Raw genomic sequence first — 27,033 nt, 5'->3', positions numbered from 1 at the left:
CTCGAGAGTAGTGAAGAGTGAAGGCTTGTTTTAGCTTCTGGTGTGCAGTTCCCACCCCTGCCCCCCACATGGTGGGAAAAGTTCTGTGTGTGGTTCACACTGAAGCAGCAAGCCTGGCAGACAGAATCCTCTTTCCCACAGCTCATCTCACATCTCTGCTGGCCTAAGAGTCTCAGCTCTAAGAAGTCCTCTGAGTATTGATTATAATAACAGAAATGGAGGGTAGATGAATGAAGGGAGAGCGATAAAGGGTAAAAAAGCTTTGGGCCTGAGGGGAAGTATCGTGTCATAATAAAATGGAAACATTTGTTGACAAATGATTTATGCTAGCAGCTTAAAAAACATTCTGAACAGTGGCAATGTCATTTGAACAAGTGTGATCTCCTAGGAATGTTACTTTAAAAGGTAACATTAATTTGGATGAATAAGTTCTGATATAGTAAAATGTCAGTATTTCATATTTAGTTTTAAATATTTTTGGATAAAATAAAATATAAGTTTCATTCTACTATAAGACAAAGTCAAGACTAGGAATGTGATAGAAAAATGGAGGTGAAAACCTTGAAACTTCCTGCTGTTGTGCACAATAGTGCAATGAAGGGGTTAGGGTTTAAAAATTCAGACTATATTTGAGTTGACTGTTACATTTTAAGGACAGGCGTCCCGTTCTTCCCATATGTTACTATGTCAAGTGAAGCTGATGAAATGGTAGTCCAAGAAAAGAGTTTCTCCCCGCACCCAAAAATTGCAGAATTGCTGGCTAGTTGATTCCTAATGTCTACTGTATTGTTAGTGGGAAATTTTTAGGGAGAAAAAGTACCAAAATAGGCATATCTGGATCAAAAGCAGTCAACTGGTTCTAAATATCTTTGGACATCTCCTTGAAGAAGTGCTATTTCTTCTTTATTCTTTTTTTCTATAAAGCAAAATCAGGGGATTTACTGTTTTATATAACTGAAGAGCTGGGGAGTGGTCTGATCCCAGCACAGCTGAATTTTGGGCACAGATGTAGTCAGGTTCCTTTCTGCCTGCTCTTAGCTCTGCATTCTGCAGGCAGGATCCTCCCTCCCCTCAAGGATCCAGGCGAAGAAATGCTTTGGAATGTTCAACCCCAGAGGTTTTTCTTCAAGCTCTACCTAGTAGTAGTGAAAAATAATACACGGGTTCTGAAGGGAATCAAAACTTTGACATGTTACATGTCTTACCTCACTATATTTAACCAACTTATTTATGCCTTTAAATGTTAGCCTAATCTAATAGGGCATTTATAACTGGTTAAATATATTATTTGTAGTCATTTTCATAAAAAAAATTGTGCATTCTTTCAGTATCCCTTTATTGTATCCTTATTTCTATTGGAAATTCAGGTTTAACCTACATGCCTCATTTCAATTTCTAGCATCTTTTCTGAGAATATAACCCATGATAACTATTAGGCCTTTGCATATTAGAAATAATAAATCAGTAAATTGTGAATGTAGCATTTAAAAACACCAGCCCTGGACCCAGATTGCCTGTGCTCAAATCCCAGCTCTTCCTTGTGCTGGCTGTGTGACTTCAGACAAATTATTTAACTTCTTTCTACTTAAATTTTCTGATCTTATAAAATGGGGATAGTAATAGTACCTTCCTCTTTGTGCTAGAGAACCTGGCACAGAGTAAGTGTGTGGTATTACTACTGCTGTTATGAATGTTGTTGTGTCTCTACCATATTTCTCCCAAATCTTCACTCTCCAACACCACACAGAGAAACACACTACTCTTGGCCAAGTCATTGGGTCCAGAGTGCTGTGGAAGAAAATGTAGACATATTTTTAAGTGAAAGAATGATGATAAAAATTAAAACTAGGAGATAGTGATTTGACAGCATCGCTGCTTAAGAACATGTTCTGCACCATCCCTTCCGTGCCACTTGTATTTTGCAGAAGATCCTGATTTCTCTTTTAGCATCAAGGGCATATGATTTGTGCTTCATTTTTATTTTCATTGTCTAAGGAATTTCCCTGGAGATGCCACTGATCTGTGCCAAAAGTCTTACACCATTTCTGCATGAGTTTTCTGGTTGAACTGGGCTTAATTAGATTCTCTTTTGTTTTCTCTTTAAAAACTTGGAAAGCATCCTGTTGTTCGTGGGTTGTAAGGCTGAACATGTCTGGTTAAATAATTCTCCTAGGATTTAATCTGGCATCCACTCAGGTCTTGTTAAATGAGAACTTTAAAAGTCTCTTGCTGAGTGGGCTCCATCATTGTCTACCAAATGTTTCAAGATAGAGGCACAAACCACTTTTGTCAGTTTTTTAAGCATAGTATATGCTTTTCTACTTGGGAAGATTAAAAAGCACAAAGTGGCAAATTAAACCAAGGTCATGTTCATCTTCTTTGCAAGTTTATCTTACCCACTTACTGGGAAGCAGTGCTGAGCTTGACTTCTGTGACTTTTGTCAAGAAGAGATAGTGAAATTTTTCCTCTTAATGTAAAGCAACTAGTTAATGGTCTCCTTCCAATGGATATGCATAAAGGAGATGCAATTCCTTCTGATTACCTCGGGGTCTGATGCCCTCACCCTTTCTCCTTCCCCTCACTCAGCAAAGCAGGTTTTGTCTTTAATTTATCTAGTCTTCTACTTTTTGTATTGCACACCTGTCATTGATGTGTACTAGCATATAGATCAGTGGTTCTCAACCTGTGGGTCGTGACCCCTTTGGCGGTCGAACGACCCTTTCACAGGGATCGCCTAAGACCATCCTGCATATCAGATATTTACATTACGATTCATAACAGTAGCAACATTACAGTTACGAAGTAGCAACGAAAATAATTTTATGGTTGGGTCACAATATGAGGAACTGTATTTAAAGGGCCAGAAGGCTGAGAACCACTGAATGAATCTAAATCCAGAGAAATTGGCTACAAAAACTTGTAAAGTCTGTAGATATCATGATACACAAAGGAGCCAATCTCCTGCAGTCAAAATTAAGATTATGGTAAAGTAGAGTCATCCTTATTCATAATAATGTAAGAATGTGGCAATTGGAATTAGCAAGAGGCTGTTCTGGGATGGCCATGACGATCTGAGCATAGCCATGGCCCAGAGTGAGCCAGGTCAGTGACAGTCCACAGAGGTGGAGGTGTACTGGAGCCCTGCTAATGCTATACATTTGTTCTGAGTCATTGCAGATGCTTCCCAACCCATCAGCACCCCCCACGCATTTTTTTTTTTTTTTTTTACAGAGGCTGTACCTTCGTAGAACTTAAGGTTACGAAATACGAAAAGTTTCTTTGCCTACATTTCCTTTCTACTTTGGAGTTAGAAAAACCTTAAAGATAACCCAAATGACTCTTATTTTGTAGGTTCAGAAACTCAAGCCAGACAGGTTAAGTGATTTGCACAAAATCACACATTACTTAGTGGCTGAACTGTATGTAACTAAACCTGCGTGTCTGGCTTCCCAAATTAGAGTTCCTTTCACTGATCCGTGCCATCTTTGCTTATCCATTCAATTAGCAAATGGAATTGAAGGGACTCTAATTAGTTTGGCTCCTTTTTGTGGTTAGTGTCAGACAGGCAACAAGGTTTTGTTGTTTTTTTCCCTCCAGCTTTTGAGTACTGGCCAAATTTTGTCAGTCAATTATTTCAGACTCTTGAAGTTATCACATGGAAGGCAAGATGATTTGAATAGCCAGACACACACGTCTATCTGTCTAATAAACATGCCTCCTGTAGTACAAATTAGAGACTTATTATAATGTACCAATTGTATCTAGTCATTAGCTATGGTGCAGTTGTGGCCAGTACAGTAATCACATTCCAGCTATCACTATGATTGTGTGTTTTTTCCGGACCTGTGACTTTGACACTACTTTCCTGTATAATTGAGGGGTTAGTGGTCCTCTGGCAACACAAGCATCCCAAGAAGCAGATGCTAGGGATGCAGGGGGCTGATTGGCCACCCCATGCACTTGGCAGTTGCATGAATTGGCACTGCCAATTCATTGGCATGAGAATCTTGGAGGTGTGAAGTATCTTTAGGTCTGTGAGCTAATTGTTGGTGCCCCTGAGGGCACCTCTCAAGGAGTTATCTAGATGGAATTGAATTTCCTTCAATGGAAGAGTCTCTCTCAATTCCTAAGAGAAAGTCTAAAATTGACTCTTAGACCTTAAGGCTTACTGCAGTCCCTGGAAGATCTGCTATAGGAGGAAAGGCCACTGAAAGGTATGCCACCATTTTTGCATTGTGTTTACTTTATTTAAGTAGAAATGAACAGATGGGGGCTCTCTGTGTAACCCATATCCTTGATATAGTCCAGGAACAGAGAACTATGATTCCTACAACTTTTTTTTTTAAATTTCTTCATCTTACTGAGCTATATTTTTCTTGAGAGAACTTGTACTGTTTGACAGAAAATAGTTACCTCTTTTTGAATCTCAGAATTTATTTGGGTGTAGGAAGGGTGTTCATTTAACTTAATTATTTCTTCTTTTTAAAATATATTTTTATTGATTTCAGAGAGGACGGAGAGGGAGAGAGAAAGAGAAACATTGATGTGAGAGGGAAACACACTGGGGATCCAGCCCGTAACCCAGGCATGTGCCCTGACTGGGAATCGAACCGGCAACCTTGTGGTACACAGGATGACACCCAGCCAACCGAGCCACACTGGCAGGGCAACTTAAGTATTTCTTTGTAATTGATGGAAAAAATATTTTTTTCCAGAATTATTTGTGGCAAATCCCTATGATATATCAAAATATACATATTAAATATGCCACATTATAGACTCTAAAAATATATTTTAAAAAGAAGAAATAATTAAGTTAAATGCTATATTGCCTTTAAAATGAAACATTAAAAGAGAGAGAATATCTTTTGTTTTTGTTGAGATGTGAGATGTTTGATATCATTTAATGTTAATATACAAGGTGCTGGGGATACTTGAGTGTCTGAAATTTTAAAGTATGACTTACGAAATTTATGTTAAAACCACATTTATCTAGAATTTTATTTAGAAGGTAGGTGATAGTCTGTTATGGAAAATTGAAATGTAAATTACATCTAGCTTATAATATTTAGGTTACACGCTGTGCTTGGTTTCCCATTCTTTCACTTTTCATCAACTCTGCATTAAAGACGACAAGAAAATGTTACATGTATTTTCACCACATGAAAAGCATTGGCTCTTCCATTCCTAAGGTGCTTACATGTCACTTAATATTCTCTAGTAGAGAATATGTCAATTTCTAATACGTATGCCAGTAATTCTATGGAGAAATCTTTAATTATCCTCATATTAATCTTTTGTTTTTTCTAAAGAGAGATACAGCTTTAGAGGAGCTTTGGGGACAATTGGGTGATGGATTCTTTCTGTTAAAGGAGAGTTTGAGTCAAGGAGTGAGCTCCTGGTCTCTTCTGACTTCTTTGGTTGCTGAGTGGTTGGCCAGGTGGATCAAGGTGTATATATGAGATCAAGGGGTTGGGGTATGGTAAGGGTGTGTACACCCATGCCGGCATGCACACATATAGAGATTGAATAGAGCAACTTTTCAGCCAGTTCCTGGTCATCATGGAAGCAGAAATGAGGGTTGAAATGAAAGCATAGCTTGATGCGTATTTGTATGTCTATCTTGTATATAGTTTCCACATGAGTCTTGGTAGCTTATGCTCTCAGCCTTCATGGTAGTACTCACAGTCAGTGCAGGAAGTGCTTATGTCCTTGTCCTTACCTTTTCTTTTCTGAAACAGGCAGAATTCTTCTTTCTTTGTTTTGTTTTGTTAATCCTCACCCAAGGATATTTTTTCCATTGATTTTTAGAGAGTAGAAAGACAGCGGGAGAGAGAGGAGAAAAACATTGATGTGAGAGAGACACATCAATTGGTTGCCTCCCACATGCACCCCAGTTGGGGCCAGGAATCGAATCTGCAACTCAAGTACATGCCCTTGACTGGGAATTGAATCCGTGACCCTTTGGTGCTCAGGCCAACCTTCCAGCTGTTGAGACGCGTGAGCCAGGGCTTTTTTTTTTTTCTTTTTTATGAAAATAGAGACTAGAGGATCCGGACTTGATCATTTTACTAGGGGATTTTGCTGCCCATTGAAATACCGGTAAACCCTGTAGTTTGGTAACCAGCCCCTGTTGTATTAGAATGTTTTTCTTAGTCAAAATATCTACCAAAAAAGTATGCTGTTTAAAAATTGAAGTTGGAGGAATCCCTGAGAAGTCTGTCTGTTCCCAGGACTGTTGGGTTTTGCCCTTTCCCCCTCGGTTCACTTCACACTTTTAAAAATAAACAGTAGATTTGATAACATATAAACTGCATCTGTATGTGTGTAAGAGCGGACTCTGTTTTAGGCAGTAAATGTTTTTGGTGTGTTTTTTTTTTTGTCATTTGGAATCAAGGATGAGTTTTGTTCACTGTAACTGTTATCAGCATGCATAAAAAGTGGATCCTACTTTTGCTCTAGAAACTACTTACATTTTGATTTAAATGTGCCTTTTAAATTTTTTTTAAAGGTAGTGTCTTCCCCAGCAGATGTAGCTGAAAAAGCTGACAGAATTATTACCATGTTGCCCACAAGTATGAATGCAATAGAAGCTTATTCCGGAGCAAATGGAATTCTGAAGTATGTATTTCTCAACTGAGGATATTTTCTCATTATGATAGTTCATGAATTTCACATTTGTTGAAACTATTAAGAAATTACAGTTATGCTGGTTAAAACTTTCCATACTATTTTCTTATTTCTTAAAAGTGAATCATGTGGTTTCTCTCTTGTTGTAAAGGGTTTGTTTTTTCACTGAAGTTAAGTATGTGACTTTTGGGAACACTTTTTTTTTTTTTGCTTCCGTTTCTTTCCTTTAACTCTTGCATTAAACTTATGCTTTCATTGGAAACATGTTTAGGAGACTTTTAAAGTTTGCATGTTAAACTCCACAAATGTTACAAGCATAATATGGTTTATAGAAATTCAGGAAAAGGTTTCGATGAAAAATAAAACCAAACATTGGAAAGAACACCATTATTTAACATTTTATTGTGTAATAAAAAGTTATTGTATGTCCTCTGGGTTAGCACATCTGCAGTAAGAACTTTGAGGGGTTGGAATTAAAGGTTAGCAGTTGCTCTTTAAATAAAATATAATTTAGGTCAAAGTTTCCCTTAGCCAGTGCCTTGCTTCCCTGGCTTCCAGAACCTCTTGACTAATTGCTGCTTATTGCCAAACCCTTGTGGTTATGTTAGGATGACAGTGGTTGAATTCCCAATTTAGTTTTCTGCTCTTACTGGTTCCTGTTCCTAACTTGTTTTGTTTTTGAATTTCAGCAAAGAAGTAGAACAGACGGGTAGGCTCTGAGTATACATGAAGGGCTAAAACAAAAGGGTTTAATTTCATGAAGCTGTAATATGAAATTTGAAGTTTTTGGAAATTGAATTGCTTTGGAAAACTAACAAACTTGGAAGCAAAAGGCACTTGGATATTAGACAGAAAACTGATAAGATAAATGTTTAGCTTCAGGGAGTGTTGAAAGATACTAATTTTGGATGAAGCCTTCAGGACCACAGTGTGTGTGGTCCTGAGGTGACCTACCTATCTTGTTACCTAGTCTGTTCCAATTATGGCCCTGCTTTACCTCTCAAGGAAAAGTTACTGAAAACTTGGGTGGAGACAAATCCTACGTTTATTAATATCCTTTACTAAGGAATATGGTGGCCAACTACCAGAGCAGTCTTATTTAGGGCGTGCTTTGAAAGAGTTTGGCTTTACATTGAACGATAATTTGCTTCTCATGATTGGTTCTTTATTTTCTTCTGGGTCAGGATCATTTCTCCACATCCAGCGCATGCATAATTTTTTAGATGATTTTCCATTTTTTAAAGATTTAAGATCTTAAATCTTAATATCACTGAAGATAGGTAAACTTAATTTTTATTTTTTGCATAAAGTGAAACTCTACGTATTGAGGTGATCTGTATTAGAGTATACTGGTTTTTTTTCCTGTGGAATACACACAATTATTGCATTTGGGCCAGATCAATTTATATGTCTAAAATTGTTATAAACATTTTGTGTGCTATTTTTTTCTATAGGAAGATTTTTCTTTTCTGTAGTATTTAGAAATGATTATATATTCCTTTAATATTTATATTTATTCAGTTCTAATTTTCCAGTCATAATTTGATTAAATGTCTTGGGAAGTTTTAATTAAAGGTTAACCATATACCCTAGCTCAGCGGTTCTCAACCTGTGGGTTGCGACCCCTTTAGGGGTTGAACGACCCTTTCACAAGGGTTGCCTAAGACCATCTGAAAACGCATATATAATTACATATTGTTTTTGTGATTAATCACTATGCTTTAATTATGTTCAATTTGTAATAATGAAAATACATCCTGCATATCAGATATTTACATTATGATTCATAACAGTAGCAAAATTATAGTTATGAAGTAGCAACGAAAATAATTTTATGGTTGGGGTCACTACAACATGAGGAACTGTATTAAAGGGTTGCGGCATTAGGAAGATTGAGAACCACTGCCCTAGCTGGTTTGGCTCAGTGGATATAGTGTTGGCCTGTAGACCAAAGAGTCCCAGGTTCAGTTCTGGTCAAGGGCATGTACTTTAGTTGCAGGCTCCTCCCTGGCCCGGGACCTGGTCAGGGCGTGTGCAGGAAACAACTAATCAATGTGTTTCTTTCACATCGATGTTTCTTTCTGTCTTTCCCTCTCTCTTCTACTCTCTAAAGATCAATGGAAAAATATCTTCGGGCGAGGATTAACTAAAAAATAAAAAAATAAAGGTTAACCATAGTCCTTTAAATAAAATATAATTTAAGTCAGAGTTTCCTAGCTAGTGATATTATAGAGTACAAAGGAATTATCTAGGTATATTTTCTGCACTTATAATACAAACAAAAATGTTTTACTATAAGAATGCCATTTAAATATTGGTGTGAAATATGATATATGAAAAGGCTATTTCCCTCTTTTAACAAAGAATGTATATAAATTTACTATAAAGAACAAAAAGACTTTGTGAGATTTCCAGGTCCATTCCTACATTTCCCTTTCTGCCTGTTTGATATTTTAATTTGCCTTTAAAAAAAGTTACAGTTATTAAAGAATACGCCATCCTGAAGCAAATGGCTAAATTTCAATTGCTTATATTCTACCTAGTGGAAATTACATGGATATCTGAAATTTGCAATATGTCTTTCTGAAGGCAAATAAATTACTTTTAAAAGAGACTCAGCTACTTTAAAATATATATATATAAATCCTACCAAATACCTCTTTTAAAGTTCATAGATATTTTAAATTGTTTAAATCTTAGCTTACCTATTTTATTGTGATTAGTGTGTATTTCATCTAAAACCAGAATTTATACCATATAGTTTATTAGATTATTTTGGTTTGTTTGAAAGAGTTTGGGTTTACTTCAAGCTATAATTGATCTGAAAATGAATTTGAGATTTTGAACCATTTATGATAATTCTTTAATACTAAACCAAAGATGACCTTGATATCTGGCAGCTTTTAGCAGATTCTGGTTCTATAGGTAGTTGCATGAAATGTCTAATTCAGCATTGTAAACTATATTTTTAAAACTATAGTGTTTTTGAAAAACTATATTTTTATTTATTTACTTAGAAAAGTGAAGAAAGGCTCACTATTAATAGATTCCAGTACTATTGATCCTTCGGTTTCAAAAGAATTGGCCAAAGAAGTTGAGAAAATGGGAGCAGTTTTCATGGATGCCCCTGTTTCTGGTGGTAAGTGGTATTAAAATACATGCACACCTATTTCTACTTGTCAAAAGTAGCTGTTAAGCTGGGTAGAGGGGGCCAAAGGTAGGAGGGGGAGAATGGGAACATCTATAATACTGTCAACAATGAAAATAAAATTTAAAAAAAATTTTTAACAAATTGAACATAATTAAAGCATAGTGATTAAGATTGTGAGAGAAAAATTATAGGTCTATATCAGTCATGAATGTAGAACTGAAAACTTAAAAAATACACCAGCAAGCTGAATTTAACCATGTATAAAAACAATCAAACACTATAACCAAGTTTGGTTTATCTCATATATGCACAGATGGTTTAATATTAGAAAATCTATACATACATTTCATCACATTAACATTTAAAAATCATGGTCATCTCAATCAGAATAAGGAGACCCACTAATAAAATTCTCAAAGCTTATTATTATATTAAATATTAATAGTGGGTATCTGGGTTTTTTGGAATGGCAGGATTGTGGGTATTATTTCCATTGATTTTCTAATTTTCCAAATTGTGTAATCAAATACCATATGTATACACACATATGCATATATATGTATGTATATACAATACATATTTTCTATATATATAAAAGGCTATTATGCTAAGTGTCCGACCATTCGCTATGATGTGCACTGACCACCAGGGGGCAGATGCTCAGCGCAGGAGCTGCCGAGCTGCAGTGTCTTGGCAGTGGCGATTCCCGGGTGACACATCCTGAAACCAGAGAGGAGGGAGCCCGGTTCCTTCTGGGGCCATGTGATTTCACCTTCAGCCATAGGTTATGTTATTGCTGGGGCACTGTCAGCCCCAAATCTGGTTTACTGCACACTTGTGTTTGCGTTCCACAACCTCTACAACAGCAACTTTGCAGAGTGCCCTCTTGCACTCTGGGACCCCTTAGGGCAGCAGTTCTCACCCTGTGGGTCGCAACCCCTTTGGCGGTCAAACGACCCTTTCACAGGGATTGCCTAAGACTACCCTGCATATCAGATATTTACATTATGATTCATAACAGTAGCAACATTACAGTTATGAAGTAGCAACAAAAATAATTTTATGGTTGGGTCACAACATGAGGAACTGTATTTAAAGGGCCAGAAGGTTGAGAACCACTGCCTTAGGGGATGTCAGAGAGCCCATTTCAGTCCGATCCCCGCAGGCCAGGTCGAGAGACCCCACCTGCTGGAGGGACCCTGCTCACTCTGTAGACACAAGGGAGGGACCTCGGGAGGTTGGCTCCAGGGTGTGTCCGGCCCGTCTCTCCCAGTCCCGTCCCGCCGGCCACCTTCTAATTAATTTCCTCTCAACGTGCACAAATCCGTGTACCGGGTCACTAGTGTAATTATAATTGTACTAGAGGCGCGTTGCACAAAGAGATTCGTGCAATAGACCTTCCCTTCCCCTGGCTGCCGGCACCAGTTTTCCTCCGGCACCCAGGACCCAGGCCTTTGCTCCTCTGGTCGGAGCCTTCAGTCTTCGCTGCTCTGGCCGGAGCCATCAGTCTTCACACTGCCGCTCCGTGCCTATGTATGCAAATTAACCGCCATCTTTGTTGGGTTCATTTGCATACTCTCCTGATTGGCTGGTGAGCATAGTGGAGGGATGGTCAATTTACATGTTTGTCTATTATTAGGTAAGACTAGAGGCCCGGTGCACAAAAATTTGTGCACTCAGGGATACGGGGTCCCTCAGCCTGGCCTGTGCCCTCTCGCAGTCTGGGATCCCTCGGGGGTGACCACTTGCTGGCTTAGGCCTGCTCCCCGGGGGATTGGGCCTAAGATGGCAATCAGACATCCCTCTGGCAGCCTGGCAGCCCTCAGGGGATGTCCATTTGCCAGCGGGGAGCAGACCTAAGCTGCAGTCAGACATCTTTAGCGCTGCTGAGGAGGCAGGAGAGGCTCCCACTACCACTGCTGTGCTGGCAGCCATCAGTCTGGCTTGTGGCTGACCAGAGCTCCCCGATGTGGGAGCGCACTGACCACCAGGGGACAGCTCCTGCATTGAGCATCTGCCCCCTGCTGGTCAGTGTGTGTCATAGTGACCAGTCATTCCCAGTCTTTCTGCTGTTAGGGTCAGTTTGCATATTACCCTTTTACTATTTAGGATAGAGGCCTGGTGCACAGGTGGGGGCCGGCTGGTTTGCCCTGAAGGGTGTCCTGGATCAGGGTGGGGGTCCCCACTGGGGTGCCTGGCCAGCCTGGGTGAGGGGCTGATGGCTGTTTTTAGGCTGACCACACCCCCTTCAGGGTGGGGGTCCCCACTGGGGTTCCTGGCCAGTCTGGGTGAGGGGCTGAGGGCCGTTTTCAGGCTGGCGGGCAACTGAAGCTTCCAGCCTCTTTTTTTTTTTCTTTTTTTTTTATTCTGGGATTTATTTACCTTCTATAGCTGTCACTGGAGCTGAGAGCTGGCTCCAGCTCTGAGGCTGTGGCTGGCTGAAAGCAGGTATCTGGGTTTGTTTAGCTTCTATAATTGAAACTCTGTTGCCATCACTGGCCGCTCTAAGCTCTGAGGCTGTGGCCGGCTAAAAGCAGGTATCTGGGGTTTGTTTAGCTTCTATAATTGCAACATTGTTGCTTCCGGAGCTCAGAGCTGGGCCGCGGCAGGCGGGGAACCTTGGCTCCCTCCATCACTGGAGCAAGCAAGCCTCATGTTCGCTTCAGCTGCGTGGCTGCCGGCCGCCATCTTGGTTGGCAGTTAATTTGCATCTCCTGCTGATTAACCAATGGGAAGCGTAGTAGAGGTATGGTTAATTACCATGTTTGTCTATTATTAGATAGGATAGCAGTGGGTAGTGGAATAGCATTGTTATTCTAATTATATTAAACTTGATTGTAGGCTTTGGAATTCAGAAATAACAAAATATATTAATTTAAATCAGTTTCTGTTTTTTCATAAAGTACCTAATGGTCTTGTAAAGGCATCTTGTATATCTTAAACATTTTTTAATATAGGTGGAGGTATAAGTAATTATTAGCCCCTCTAATTGTTATATGGAATTGGTTAAGTAGGATTTAGGAGTAAAGATTTACAATGTGAGCCTGGCTGGTGTGGTTCAGTGGTTGAGCACTGACCCATGCACCAAGAGGTCATTGGTTAGATTCCTGGTCAGGCCACATGCCTGGGTTGTGGGCTTGATCCACAGTAGGGGCATGCAGGAGACAGCCGATTGACCTTCCTTTCAGTGTTGTTTCTATCATTCTACCTCTCCCTTCCTAAAAAAATATCAGTAAAAACCTATTTAAGAAAAAAAAGATTTACAATGTGATTTTTTTTATTGTGTGATTTTTATAATTTTAACTGTGTAAATTAAATTTATTGGGGTGATTGGTTAATAGTGATATAGGCACTTTTTAATATTTCAATAAAAACGATTTTAAATATAATGTTACATGCAGTAAACATTAATATTTTAAGAAAAATGATTTTAAATATAGTAATGTTACATGCAATAAACAATATTTCAAGAAAAACGATTTTAACTATAACATTACATGTAATAAACATTAGTATTTCAAGAAAAAAAGATTTTAAACATAATATCAAAACTGTACTAACATAGTATAATATCACAAAAGTTGTAGGAAATATTAAAAACCTGCAAGTAACAGGAATACTTATATTCTAAAATTTTTTTTCTCTGGCTCTCTTTAGGCACTTTTAAAAAATTCTTTATTGTTAATGATATAGGCACTTTGATCACAAAATACTAATAAGCAGTTTTAAGCTTGGTGTTGGTGTGTTGTTGTTTTTATAGAATGGAATGAAACTGAACATTTCTTCCTTGTGTGGTTCTGTAATTGAATTTGAAAATTGATATGGTACGTGTGATCTTGCTGTTGCTCTTTATTTGCTTCAAGAATATAGCCTAAAACAGTGGTCGCCAACCTTTTGGACCTCACGGGCCACCAGTGGTCTGAGGACCACTGGTGGCCAACCGCTGGCCTAAAATTATCATTTGATGATAAAGAATGCCAATTTGATTTTTAAATGTTATTTTAACTTTTAAAATAGTCTTTTTTTGTGTGATAAAAGTTTGAGATTACTCTTTTGTTCCTGTTAAGCTATTCTTAAACCCTAGTTTGTAGTTTTAAGCTGCAAAAAAATGCTAATTTATAATAGTAAATACACTTGAATCTGAACCATTTTATAGATTGGAAACTTTGTGCAGAGATGGTTTGTGCTAATTTATTGTTTGACACATGGTCATCATGGAATTTGTAATAGAAATATATAATAGAAGCTTATACTTGTCTTCTCAGTTATATTTAATACTAGAGGCCTGGTGCACAAAAATTTGTGCACTCGGGGGCGGGGGTCCTTCAGCCCAGCCTGTGCCCTCTTGCAGTCTGGGACTCCTCGGGGGATGACCACCTGCTGGCTTAGGCCTGCTCCCCGGGGGATTGGGCCTAAGATGGCAATCAGACATCCCTCTGGCAGCCTGGCAGCCCTCAGGGGATGTCCACTTGCCAGCGGGGAGCAGACCTAAGCTGCAGTTGGACATCCTTAGCGCTGCTGAGGAGGCAGGAGAAGCTCCCACCACCACCGCTGTACTGACAGCCATCAGCCTGGCTGTGGCTGAGCAGAGCTCCCCCATGTGGGAGTGCACTGACCACCAGAGGGCAGCTCCTGCATTGAGCGTCTGCACCCTGGTAGTCAGTGTGTGTCATAGTGACCAGTCATTCCCATTCTTTCTGCTGTTAGGGTCAGTTTGCATATTACCTTTTTACAATATAGGATAGAGGCCTGGTGCACAGGTGGGGGCCGGCTGGTTTGCCCTGAAGGGTGTCCCGGATCAGGGTGGGGGTCCTGCTTGGGTGCCTGGCCAGCCTGGGTGAGGGGCTGATGGCTGTTTTTAGGCTGACCACACCCCCTTCAGGGTGGGGGTCCCTACTGGGGTGCCTGGCCAGTCTGGATGAGGGGCTGAGGGCCGTTTTCAGGCTGGCCAGCGACTGAAGCTCCCAGCCTCTCCTTTTTTTTTTTTTTTATTCTGGGATTTATTTACCTTCTATAATTGAAACTTTGTTGCTGTCCTCGTTCCAGCTCTGAGGCCGCAGCTGGCTGAAAGCAGGTATCTGGAGTTTGTTTAGCTTCTATAATTGAAACTTTGTTGCTTTTGGAGCTGTTGCTTTCGGAGCTCAGAGCTGGGCCGTGGCAGGCGGGGAACCTTGGCTTCCTCCATCACTGGAGCAAGCAAGCCTCCTGCTCGCTTCAGCTGCATGGCTGCCGGCCGCCATCTTTGTTGGCAGTTAATTTGCATATCTCACTGATTAGCCAATGGGAAGCGTAGCGGAGGTACGGTTAATTACCCTTTTTGTCTTTTATTAGATAGGATGGTAGGTTATAAATGGCTCAACTTGCTCAGTTAATATAAAATAGGGGAAATTTTTTGTAAGTTAAATAGAGTGGTTTAAAAATCATTACATTTTAACTAAAATTAAGGAAAGGTAACCTGGGTAAAGCATGGCTTAGACACCCACGATTTTATAGAAGTTCCATATTTATCAATCTTGAACATGGACTAGATCAGGTAATTTGAATAAAACCTTACGATAGCTCCCCATTTTATCCCTTACTCTCTATTCCTCATGTTTCTTAACTTAAAACTTTAAAAAAAAATGCATTTACAGCCTATCTAATAAAGAGGAAATATGCTAATTGACCTGCATGCCCTCACAAGATGGTGGTGCACACAGCCAATAAAGAGGGAATATGCTAATTGACCGTCACATCCTCACAAGATGGCAGTGCCCACAGCCACAAGATGGTGGCGCCCAGTCCCCTCAGCCCTGCCTCACCCAGCCAGAGTCCCCCAGTCCCCTCAGCCCTGCCTCATCCAGCCAGAGTCCCCCAGTACCCTCAGTTCTGGCTCATCCTGTCGGAGTCCGCCAGTCCCCTCAGCCCCGCAGGGGAAGGCAGTTGGGGTTGATCGTGCCGGCAGGGGAGGGCAGTTGGAGGTAATTGGGCTGGCAGGCAGGCAGGCGAGTGGTTAGGATCCAGCAGTCCCAGATTGTGAGAGGGATGTCCAACTGCTGATCCCTTTGGGATCGGGCCTAAACTGGCAGTCGGACATCCCCCGAGGGGTCCCAGATTGGAAAGGGTGCAAGCTGGGCTGAGGGACAGGCCCTCTCCACCCACCCCCCCCCCCCCCCGTGCATGAATTTTGTGCACTGGGCCTCTAGTGTATTTATATAGAGATAATATAAATGCAGTAGTATTCTAAAACTATAAATGGGAGCTTCTTCTTCTGTGGTTAGCTGGGCAGTATGTCTAGCTTTTAAATGTTTCTTGTGCTCTTAGAGTGGAGTTTTATTATTAGAATGGGCCTTAGCAATAATTTAATTTGACTCTGTTATTTCATAGATGACAGGTTTAGGTCTAAAGAAGTTAGGTCACTTGCCCAGGACTCTCCAGCTTCATAGCAGATCTAGAAGTAGAATCCTACTCTCCCAACTCAACATAAGGCTTTTCCATTTTTGGCAGACCTTCCCTTCAGTCCCATCCTGTGGTGGCCTTGTCTCTTTTTCATAGTAATTGCCTATTGTTTATCCTATTTCTAGTAATTTTATCTACCTCAGTGGCTTCTTTGTCTTCTTTGTTGCTAGTTGACAGGCACTGCCATGGAGTGAAACTTGTTGGGGTGTGAGGGAAGCAGTTGCCTGCTTTTCTAACCCTCAGAGGCTGGCTTCTAACCTCAGAGAGGCCGAACATTTCTGCTCAGAGTCTCTTGTGAAGAAATGGTTATGCTGGAACCTGCAGAACCCTGGAGAGATCAGATCAGTCCTGTGTTAGTCCTGTCCTGCTATGTTTAACTGGCTATCAGGAGTCTTTTGTTCTGCTGATGGGTTGGGATAGAACCAGAGTTTTTTTTAGGCCCACCTGACTGGTTAACCAGCTAAATCTGCAGGAAAAGAAAAAGTAAAGTGGTATCTTGACAAATCTCTAACATGTTCAGGTTTGACTGGGACAGGATCTCTTCTGAGGTGTGAGGACTTAGAATTGCACAGGCTTATACCTGAAAGCAAATGAATGAAAGGATTGTCTTATGTAGCAAGAATGAGGCTATTTTCCATGTCCTTCTGTGTTCCCATTGTGTGGTATCTATACTAGTGTGAGGGTCACTATGTTATGCTTATGTTTGTGCCTGTTTCTTCCACTAGACTCTGTCTTATTCATTTCTATCTCCAGTTTGTATCTCCTGGTGGCCATTAATTAAAGTATGGTTGATGTAATCAAGTCTTCTACTTTTTTAAATTCAAGATTATTATTAAACTAGAGGCCCGGTGCACAAAAATTTGTGCACTCGGGGGGGGGGAAGAGGGGGTCCCTCAGCCCGGCCTGTGCCCTCTCGCAGTCTGGGACCCCTCGGGAGATAACGACCTGCTGGCTTAGGCCTGCTCCTGAGTGGCAGAGGGCAAGCCCAATCCCTAGGTGCAGCCCCTGGTCGGGCTCAGAGCAGGGCTGATTGGGGAGTTGGGGCGCCGCCCCCTGTCATGCACAGAGCAGGGCGGATCTGGAGGTTGCGATGCCACCCTCAGTCACGCTCAGGGTAGGGCTGATTGGGGGGTTGGGGCACCGCCCCCTGTCACACTCAAGGCAGGTTCAATGGGGAGGTTGCGGCGCCACCCCCTGTGATGCACAGAGCAGGGCCAATCAGGGGGTTGGGGCGCTGCCCCCTGTCACTCACAGAGCAGGGCCCATCAGGGGGTTGGGGCACTTCCCCCTGTCACTCACAGAGCAGGGCCAATCAGGGGGTTGGGGCACTGCCCCCCCCCTCATCACGCACAGAGCAGGGCCCATCAGGGGGTTGGGGAGCTCCCCCCTGTCACGCACAGAGTAGGGCCGATAGGGGAGTTAGGGCACCGCCCCCTGTCACCCACAGAGCAGGGCCAATCAGGGGGTTGGGGCGCCACCACTGTCACACTCAGGGCAGGGCCGATGGGGAGGTTATGGCTCTACCCCGTCACACACAGAGCAGGGCCCGTGGGGGGGGGGGGGTTGGGGCACCACCCCCTGTCACACACAGAGCAGGGCCGATCAGGGGGTTGGGACGCCACACCCTGTCACACACAGAGCCGCAGGGCGATCAGGGGGTTTGGGCGCTGCCCCCTGTCATGCTGATCTGGTGCCAGGAGGCCTCGCGGCTCCGCTGATCCCAGTGCGGGGAGGCATATTACCCTTTTACTATATAGGATAGAGGCCTGGGGGCTGGCTGGTTTGCCCTGAAGGGTGTCCTGGATCAGGGTGGGGGTCCCCACTGGGGTGCCTGGCCAGCCTGGATGAGGGGATGATGGCTGTTTGCAGCTGGTCACACACCCTTCAGGGTGGGGGTCCCCACTGGGGTGCCTGGCCAGTCTGGGTGAGGGGCTGAGGACTGCTTTCAGGCTAGGGGTTTTGACTGAAGCTCCCAACCACTCCTTTTTTACTTTTTTTTTTTTCATCTGGGCCAGCTTTAGCTCTGGCTCTAGCTCTGAGGCTTCCGCTGCTGGTTTGTTTGCCGTTCTATAATCGAAACAATGTATACCTTCAGCTCTGAGATCCCAGCTGGCTATATTTGTTAGAATGTTTCAAACTGCCAGCTCAGAGTCCGGCAAGTCAGGTGGGGAACGTTGGAGTCTGCAGTCACTGGAGCAAGCAAGCCTCATGTTCATTTCCAGCTGCCTGGCTGCCGGCCGCCATCTTGGCTGACAGTTAATTTGCATAAGGATACGCTGATTAGCCAATCGGAAGGGTAGCAGTCGTACGCCAATTACCATTTTTCTCTTTTATTAGTGTAGATATTTGGGGCCTTCCTACAGTTATTTCTCCTTTCCAAGCTGTTCTTCAGGTTATTTATCTTCAGACTATTGACTTCTCGCTCAAGTTAAACTAAGTAACCATCTTTACATTCTATCATCAGTCCGATAGTAAGTATTCACTGTGTTTAAAATGTTATGTTTTATTACTAGATGCTATTGGGAAGTGTGGTTGTGATCTAGGTGGTGAGATTAGGAAGAAGTAGAATAATATTCAGAAAAACGTAAAGAGGAAGTCCTTATATTAGAAGTTTAAAATTTAGGGAAACATACTAATAAAATGATTTGCAAAGTTACTAAATGAAAAATAATGCAGTACAGTAGTATTTCCAATATTTAACAACCAAAAGGGATGAATGCTTCACTAACAGTTTGATCACAGCAACATGCTAGGCAGCATGGAGAAAGAAATACTGTCTTTGTCCTATCTTGGTGGCTATTAATATTTTGGCCTTTATCTTATGTTCACCTTTATGGATATTTAAAGGGAGGGAGTAACACCAGATTTGAATTTTGTAGCTGATTCCAGGGCAACAGAAGGATTTTTAGTAAAAATGTATGTTAAAGATCAACTGAAAATATCATAGATGATAGATATCTGAGGGGAACCAATAGGATTTGGAATTAGATTTGACAGTCCTTTAGTAAATATCCTTTAGGCAGGCAAGAAAGGCAGTTGGTTATTTCATATAATTTTTGCATCCCATTTAGTGTCATTTTTTGTTTTCTTATGTTAATAAATTAAAACAAGTTCACACACAAAAAACCACTCATAAAAAACACCCCCCAAAACAAATTAACTTGGATATTAGGGAGGTCCTAGAACTTGTAGAGAGAGAAAGGAATTTCAAAAATGAAGGCTTTCATTTTTTCTCCATTGAAATGTCTTATACTTAAAATTATTTTATTGATATAAATCTTACAAGATTGTTTATTGACTCTTATTTCTGTTTTACTTGATAACACCTTGCTTGCAAGGGGCACGCTTCATTCTTGCTTTCACACAGTGAACATTTATTGAGTACTTCGTATGTGCTAGATATGTTCTAGGCACTAGACTTACAGCTTTGAGGATATTCAGAGTCTTACCTCATGGAGCTTACTATGTGTAGAAACAGAATAAACAAATTAACAAAGATAATTTCAATGATAAGTCAGAGGAAACCAGTAAGGCGACAGACTAAGGGAGGCCCTTTTCTGTGGAGTCGGCAGATTGCCCTCTCTGGGGAAGTGACATCTGAGCAGAGATGTGGCTGCATGGCCCGAGGAGTGTTTCCGTGGCTGCTCTGCGGGGCTCTGAGACATTGAACAAGCTGGGTGTGTTCTGGGACATTTGACTGTATCCCTAGTTCACTCACTTGTTAAATTGAAGCACTTATGCAGTGACACCTCCCATGTTTAAATCACGCCTTTATTGAACAGTTTGTGGTTTCCAAAGTAAAGCTAACTGGGCATTTTGTAAGTTAGCCCATGACACTGGCCTCATAAGTATGATGCCCTAATTTAGTCATATGTCTTGTGTAAGTCACATTTTTATAAAAATTGTGATCATTCTTTAATGTCCACTGTTGTTTAGTTGCACTATCTTGGATACAGGCATGTTTTTTCTAAGTGTGGAATGGGTCTGTTACTACAGAGCTAGCTAGTTTAAATTTGATCAGCTCTCTGGTATAATGAATGCTAGACATAAAACAAATTAAAAACTATTGTTTGTGACTAATGACCAGGACTGTTCAGTCTGCTCTCAGGGCATAATTAGAGCATTTAACTGTGCTTGAATAATTGAAGAATAAACTCACTGATTGCCTAATATGTCTGTAGATTTGCGTAGAGACCTTGAGTGGAGTCACTCTGAAGTGGCACTTGCAGTTCGCCCAGGGCTCTCTGTGCTGGCAAGCCTCCCTGATTTGCTAAGCTGTATTGCTCCAGTTAGGGTTTAATGTCAAATTAAATAATTGAACTTGTGTGTACGTGTTTGTATAACAATTCCCTACCAGGAAACCAAGTTTTATACTCTACTTGGCTGGGTTGCATTTGTGTGATTTGTTTGAGGTATTCTTACACCGCAGAGCAGTGAGCACACAACCTGTAAAGGAGTTTCTCTTAGCGCTCGCCTTGCTGGTGACTTCTTCATGAAAGCCTCACTGGACTCCCATCATCATTTTTAAAATCAAGTGTGCAGCTTGGCCTTTCCTGCTCACTGAGCTGGATATCTACTGTGTTTTCCACTAGGTCTGTATCTAATTTATGGTAAAGGGACCACAAAAACAAAAATTATTTATATTTTGGCACCTAATGCCATTACAGTTAAGGGACTTGGCATTTTCTTAGAGAGGTTTATAACTTGGCACTTTTACTTGGCTTTGGGCCGAAACAGTGCTATTTCTGTCCAAAAGCAAATTCTTTACCAAATTTCATAACTGAATGTGCTGTGGTTTATAATGTGTGGAGGGGGAAGAGCTGTCACAATAGGTCTTTGATGCTCTGACAAGCTGTTTGGTTACAAAGTAGTATTGTGTGTGGTGTTTATTCATACATGTTAGTCTTTCCCCAGTCTGATTTCATTGTTTTTAATGTTTTGAAATAAGTTGGTTTAACATGATTAATAGAATTCATTTTTATGGGTTCTTTTTAAAGAATTATACTATGTGATGATTTTTTTCATTCTTTTTAATTTATCAACTTCTATTATTTATTATAAAATTAAAAAGTACTTCATGGCATTGATCTTTGTATGAGAGACTTGAAAAATATGAAATAAAATAAGCCTCTCCTTGGTCTAATTTGGTGGTATTTAAAGTTTTAGTGAAAGACATATCATATGATTTCACTAGTATGTGAAATCTGAAGAATAATATAAACAAACAAACAAGACAGAAACAGGCTCGTAGATACAGTGAACAGACTGATGGCTGCCAGAGGGATGGGGGTTGGGGAGCTTTGTGAAAAAGGTGGCAGGAAGTGCAAATTGGTAGTTACAAAATAGTCACAGGGATCTAAAGTACAGCATAGTGGAATCTATCTATAATAATAAAAGTATAATATGCTAATTAGACTGGATGTCCTTCCAGGGCTGTGAGGGAAGCCCAGGTCCTGGGTGCCTGCCAGCGGCTGGAGGGAAGCCAGTGCTGGCAGCTGGGGGAAGGAAGGCCTACTCTTGCATGAATTTCGTGCATCAGGCCTCTAGTCTACACTAATAAAAGACAAAGATGCTAATTGACCATACCTTCGCTACACCCACCAGCCAATCAGAATGACTATATGCAAATTAACCCAACCAAGATGGCGGTTAATTTGCATATACCGGCTGGGAGCGAAGACTAAAGACAACGTAGAAGGAAGTGAAGCGCTGCAGAAGGGAGCAAAGTAGAGGTGGCATAGACAGGAACGGAGCCAAGCGACAGAGCAGGAGGGAAACAAGCGGGCGGCGGAGCGGGAGGGAAACAAGCCCGGCGGTGGAGCGGGAGCGGAGCAAGCTGGGTGGCGGAGGAGCGAGGGAAGCAAGCCAGGCGGCGGAGGCGAGAGGGAAGCAAGCTGGTGGTGGAGGCGGGAGTTAAGCCCGCCTCAGCGGGTTTTGCTCCCTTCTCTGCTTCGCTCCAGCCGCAGGAAGCCCTATTCTTGCAGGAATCATCCTGCAATGGGCCTCTAGTCCTATATAATAAAAGAGAAACATGGTAATTAGCGTACGACCGCTACCCTTCCCATTGGCCTATCAGGGCGATATGCAAATTAACTTCCAGCCAAGATGGCGGCCGGCAGCCAGGCAGCTTGAAGAGAACAGGAGGCTTGCTTGCTTCAGTGACGGAGGAAGCCAACGTTCCTGCCTGCTGATGCCGGCCACTGAGCTGGCAGTTTGAAACATTGTAACAAATATAGAAGCTAAACAAAACCCCAGAAACCAGCTTTCAGCTGCCCGGGATCTCAGAGCTGGAGATGATACAGTGTTTCGATTATAGAACCGAAACAAACCAGATACCTGCTTTCAGCAGCAGAGGCCTTGGCCCAGAATAAAAAAGAAAAAGAAAAAAAGGAGCAGTTGGGAGCTTCAGTAGACCACCAGCCTGGAAACAGCCCTCAGCCCCTCACCCAGACTGGCAAGGCACCCCAGTGGGAACCCCCACCCTGAAGGGGGTGTGACCAGCTGCAAACAGCCAACATACCCTCATCCAGGCTGGCCAGGCACCCCAGTGGGGGCCCCCACTCTGATCCAGGACACCCTTCAGGGCAAACCAGCCAGCCCCTACCCATGCACCAGGCCTCTATCCTATATAGTAAAAGGGTAATATGCCTCCCCGCACTGGGATCAGCGGAGCCGCGAGGCCTCCCAGCACCGGGATCAGTGTGACGGGGCAGCGCCCAAACCCCCTGATTGCCCTGCGGCTCTGTGTGTGACAGGGGGCGGGGCCACAACCTCCCTATCCGCCCTGCTCTGTTCGTGACGGGGGAAGGCGCCCCAACCCCCTGATCAGCCCTGCTCTGTGCCTGATAGGGGGGAGCTCCCCAACCCCCTGATCGCCCTGCGGCTCTGTGTGTGACAGTGTGTGGCACCCCAACCCACCCCCCCCATGGGCCCTGCACTGTGTGTGACGGGGTAGAGCCATAACCTCCCCATCGGCCCTGCCCTGAGTGTGACAGTGGCGGCGCCCCAACCCCCTGATCAGCCCTGCTCTGTGGGTGATAGAGGGTGGCGCCCCAACCCCCTGATCCGCCCTGCTGTGTGTGACAGGGGGCAGTGCCCCAACTCCCCTATCGGCCCTACTCTATGCGTGACAGGGGGGAGCTCCCCAACCCCCTGATGGACCCTGCTCTGTGCGTGACGGGGGGAGCTCCCCAACACCCCTGATGGGCCCTGCTCTGTGCGTGACAGGGGGCAGCTCCCCAACCCCCTTATCGACCCTGCTCTGTGCGTGACAGGGTACAGAGCCCCAACCCCCCTGATGGGCCCTGCTCTGTGTGTGATAGGGGGCAGCGCCCCAAACCCCTGATGGGCCCTGCTCTGTGCGTGACAGGGGGCAGCTCCCCAACCCCCTTATCGACCCTGCTCTGTGCGTGACAGGGTACGGAGCCCCAACCCCCCTGATGGGCCCTGCTCTGTGTGTGATAGGGGGCAGCGCCCCAAACCCCTGATTGGCCCTGCTCTGTGCGTGACGGGGGTGGCGCCGCAACCTCCCCATCGACCCTGCCTTGAGTGTGACAGGGGGCGGTGCCCCAACCCCCCAATCAGCCCTACCCTGAGCGTGACTGAGGGTGGCATCGCAACCTCCAGATCCGCCCTGCTCTGTGCATGACAGGGGGCGGCGCCCCAACTCCCCAATCAGCCCTGCTCTGAGCCCGACCAGGGGCTGCACCTAGGGATTGGGCCTGCCCTCTGCCACCTGGGAGCAGGCCTAAGCCAGCAGGTCGTTATCTCCCGAGGGGTCCCAGACTGCGAGAGGGCACAGGCCGGGCTGAGGGATCCCCCCTCTCCCCCAGGTGCACAAATTTTTGTGCACCGGGCCTCTAGTATATATATAAAAGGCTAATGTACAAAGTGTTCCCCCAGGAGTTTGACCAAGAGACTGGGAGTTCGCGCGCTATGACATGTGCTGAACACCAGGGGGCAGCGCAGAATGAAGGAAGGCCCCAGTTGGCAGCCGGCAGCTGCGGAAGGAAGGCCCCGATTGGCCCTGATCACCAGCCAGGCCTAGGGACCCTACCTGTGCACGAATTTCGTGCACTGGGCCTCTAGTAGAGTCAATAATATTTTTGAGTGTGAACCAGCAATCTTTTCTCTCAAAGAAAGGAGAGGGTCACCATCTTGGGCTCTGCTTTACCCTGCCCCTTCCTCTGAATTAGCCAGTTGTGCAGTAATGTGAATATGAGCTTTGAGTTCTGACCAATCAAGTCAGAGTCAGAGTGAGGGGCAGGGCAGACCAAGTTAGAATAAATCCTGAATGGACTTTCCATTGGCTGTGCTTTACCCATGATTTTCAGCTGGCATGCACCCTTCTGCAGAAGTAGATTCACCTTGCCAATGCAGTTTCACGTGTTTGTCTCATCCCCGTGACACAATTGCCAGGCATTTCTAACAATGTAGTAACTAGGGGCCTGGTGCACAAAATTTGTGCATGGCTGACGATCAGGGCCAATCTGTGGGGAGACCGGTGGGGCGATCGGGGGCCCCCGCTCACACCCGCCTTGGCCTGGCATGCCAACTTGCCAGCCCTGCCCCCTGGTTGCCATCTTTGGGGTGACTGGTGGGGCGATCGGGCCCCCACTTGCACCTGCCTTGGCCTGGTGACACCTGCTCACCAGCCCTGCCTTCCTGCTGCCGGTTGCCATCTGTGGGGCGACTGGTGGGGCAATCCGGGTCCCATCCCCTCACCTGCTCCACCATCCCACCACAGTCTGACTCTCATTGGGTCCCATAGAGGCTGGCAGCACCTCCACTGCTGCCCGCTACCAGCACCACATTGCCGACACCCGCCATGTTCTGCACTGCCCCCTGGTGGTCAGCACACGTCTAACTCCTGGTCGGTTGAACTCCAGGGACAATTTGCATCTTAGCCTTTTATTATATAGGACTAGAGGCCCGGTGCACAAAAATTTGTGCACTCGGGGGGGGGGGGGGTCCTCCAGCCCAGCCTGTGCCCTCTCGCAGTCTGGGACCCCTCGGGAGATAACGACCTGCTGGCTTAGGCCTGCTCCCGGGTGGCAGAGGGCAGGCCCAATCCCTAGGTGCAGCCCCTGGTCAGGCTCAGAGCAGGGCCGATTGGGGAGTTGGGGCGCCGCCCCCTGTCATGCACAGAGCAGGGCGGATCTGGAGGTTGCGATGCCACCCTCAGTCATGCTCAGGGTAAGGCTGATTGGGGGGTTGGGGCACCGCCCCCTGTCACACTCAAGGCAGGGTCGATGGGGAGGTTGCGGCGCCACCCCCTGTCACGCACAGAGCAGGGCCAGTCAGGGGGTTGGGGCACCTTCCCCTGTCATGAACAGAGCAGGGCGGATAGGGAGGTTGTGGCCCCGCCCCCTGTCACACACAGAGCAGGGTCGATCAGGGGGTTGGGGCGCTGCACCCTGTCACACACAGAGCCGCAGGGCGATCAGGGGGTTGGGGAGCTCCCCCCTATCAGGCACAGAGCAGGGCTGATCAGGGGGTTGGGGCGCCTTCCCCTGTCACGAACAGAGCAGGCCAGATAGGGAGGTTGTGGCCTTGCCCCCTGTCACACACAGAGCCGCAGGGTGATCAGGGGGTTTGGTCGCTGCCCCGTGTCACCCTGATCCTGATGCCAGGAGGCCTCGCCGATCCGGTGCCGGGAGGCATATTACCCTTTTACTATATAGAATAGAGGCCTGGTGCACGGGTGGGGGCCGGCTGTTTGCCCTGAAGGGTGTCCTGGATCAGGGTGGGGGTCCCCACTGGGGTGCCTGGCCAGTCTGGGTGAGGGGCTGAGGGCTGTTTTCCGGAAGCGGGTGACTGAAGCTCCCAACCGCTCCTTTTTTTCTTTTTTTTTTATTCTGGGCCAGCTTTAGCGCTGAGGCCTCACTGCTGAAAACATCGATACAATGTTGCGGTCCGGTTGGCTGAAGCGCGGCTGAATGAAAGCCGGTTTCTGGGGTTTTGTTTAGCTTCTTATTTGCAACATAGTACATAGTTGCTTAGAGTTGCAGCTGAGAGGCCGGCAGCGGCAGGCAGGGAATGTTGGAGTTCGCCGTCACTGGAGCAAGCAAGCCTTCCTGCTCACTTCAGTGCATGGCTGCTGGCCGCCATCTTGGCTGACAGTTAATTTGCATAAGGATATGCTGATTAGCCAGTGGGAAGGGTAGCGGTCGTATGCTAATTACCATGTTTCTCTTTTATTAGTGTAGATTATGTATGGTGCCAAGTGGGTACTAAAAATAATAGGGGGGGACATTTTGTAAAGTATTTGATTGTCTAACCACTGTACTATATACCTGAAACTAATACAAAATAATACTGAATATATACTGTAATTAAAAATAAAAAAAGTTTTAGTAATTGAAATAATTAAAATTTTCTTTAACTGTTTAACGGGCAAATCCATTTTCTTAAAAATGACATAAGACTTATCAATACTGATATACCAGAAATGGGTTAAATATGTTAGGCATTTACATTTACCCATAATTTCACAGGCATACCCTGGAGATATTGCAGGTTCGGCCCCAGACCACCACGATAAAGCAAGTCATAATATTTTTGCTGGTGGAGGGTCTTGCCTTCAATTTGTAAAAAACGCAGCAGCTGTGGGGTGCAATAAAGCAAAGCGCAATAAAAAGGGGCATGCCTGGACTTACTACCCTGTATCCATTAGGTATCCTTTTTGTGTTTGGAGGATACCTTTTGCCTGGGATTTTCTCCAGTTTGCACAATTACTTCAGAAATGTATGGTAAATAAATTACAAAGATTTCTTTGAAATTAGTCCCAGAGAAGAGTTGCCCATAAAAACTT

General features: G+C 44.1%; 1 protein-coding gene across 4 annotated transcripts in view; it reads left to right on the top strand.

Moving 5' to 3' along the window:
* The window catches only part of HIBADH (3-hydroxyisobutyrate dehydrogenase), a 160,059-nt gene that overhangs the window by 7,857 nt on the left and 125,169 nt on the right, over positions 1-27,033 (top strand). For all 4 annotated transcript variants that reach the window (XM_070424482.1, XM_070424484.1, XM_070424485.1 and 1 more), the window contains exons 3-4: positions 6,513-6,622; positions 9,649-9,770. In XM_070424482.1, coding sequence (XP_070280583.1) covers positions 6,513-6,622; positions 9,649-9,770 — 232 coding nt within the window. The remainder of the gene's footprint in view (positions 1-6,512; positions 6,623-9,648; positions 9,771-27,033) is intronic.

This window comes from Myotis yumanensis, unplaced genomic scaffold, assembly GCF_028538775.1.
Source record: "Myotis yumanensis isolate MYYU_CA2020_CCGP unplaced genomic scaffold, mMyoYum1.0.hap1 SCAF_9, whole genome shotgun sequence".
In the NCBI taxonomy this organism is placed as follows: Eukaryota; Metazoa; Chordata; class Mammalia; order Chiroptera; family Vespertilionidae; genus Myotis; species Myotis yumanensis.
This window is presented reverse-complemented; position numbering and strand designations above follow the sequence as displayed.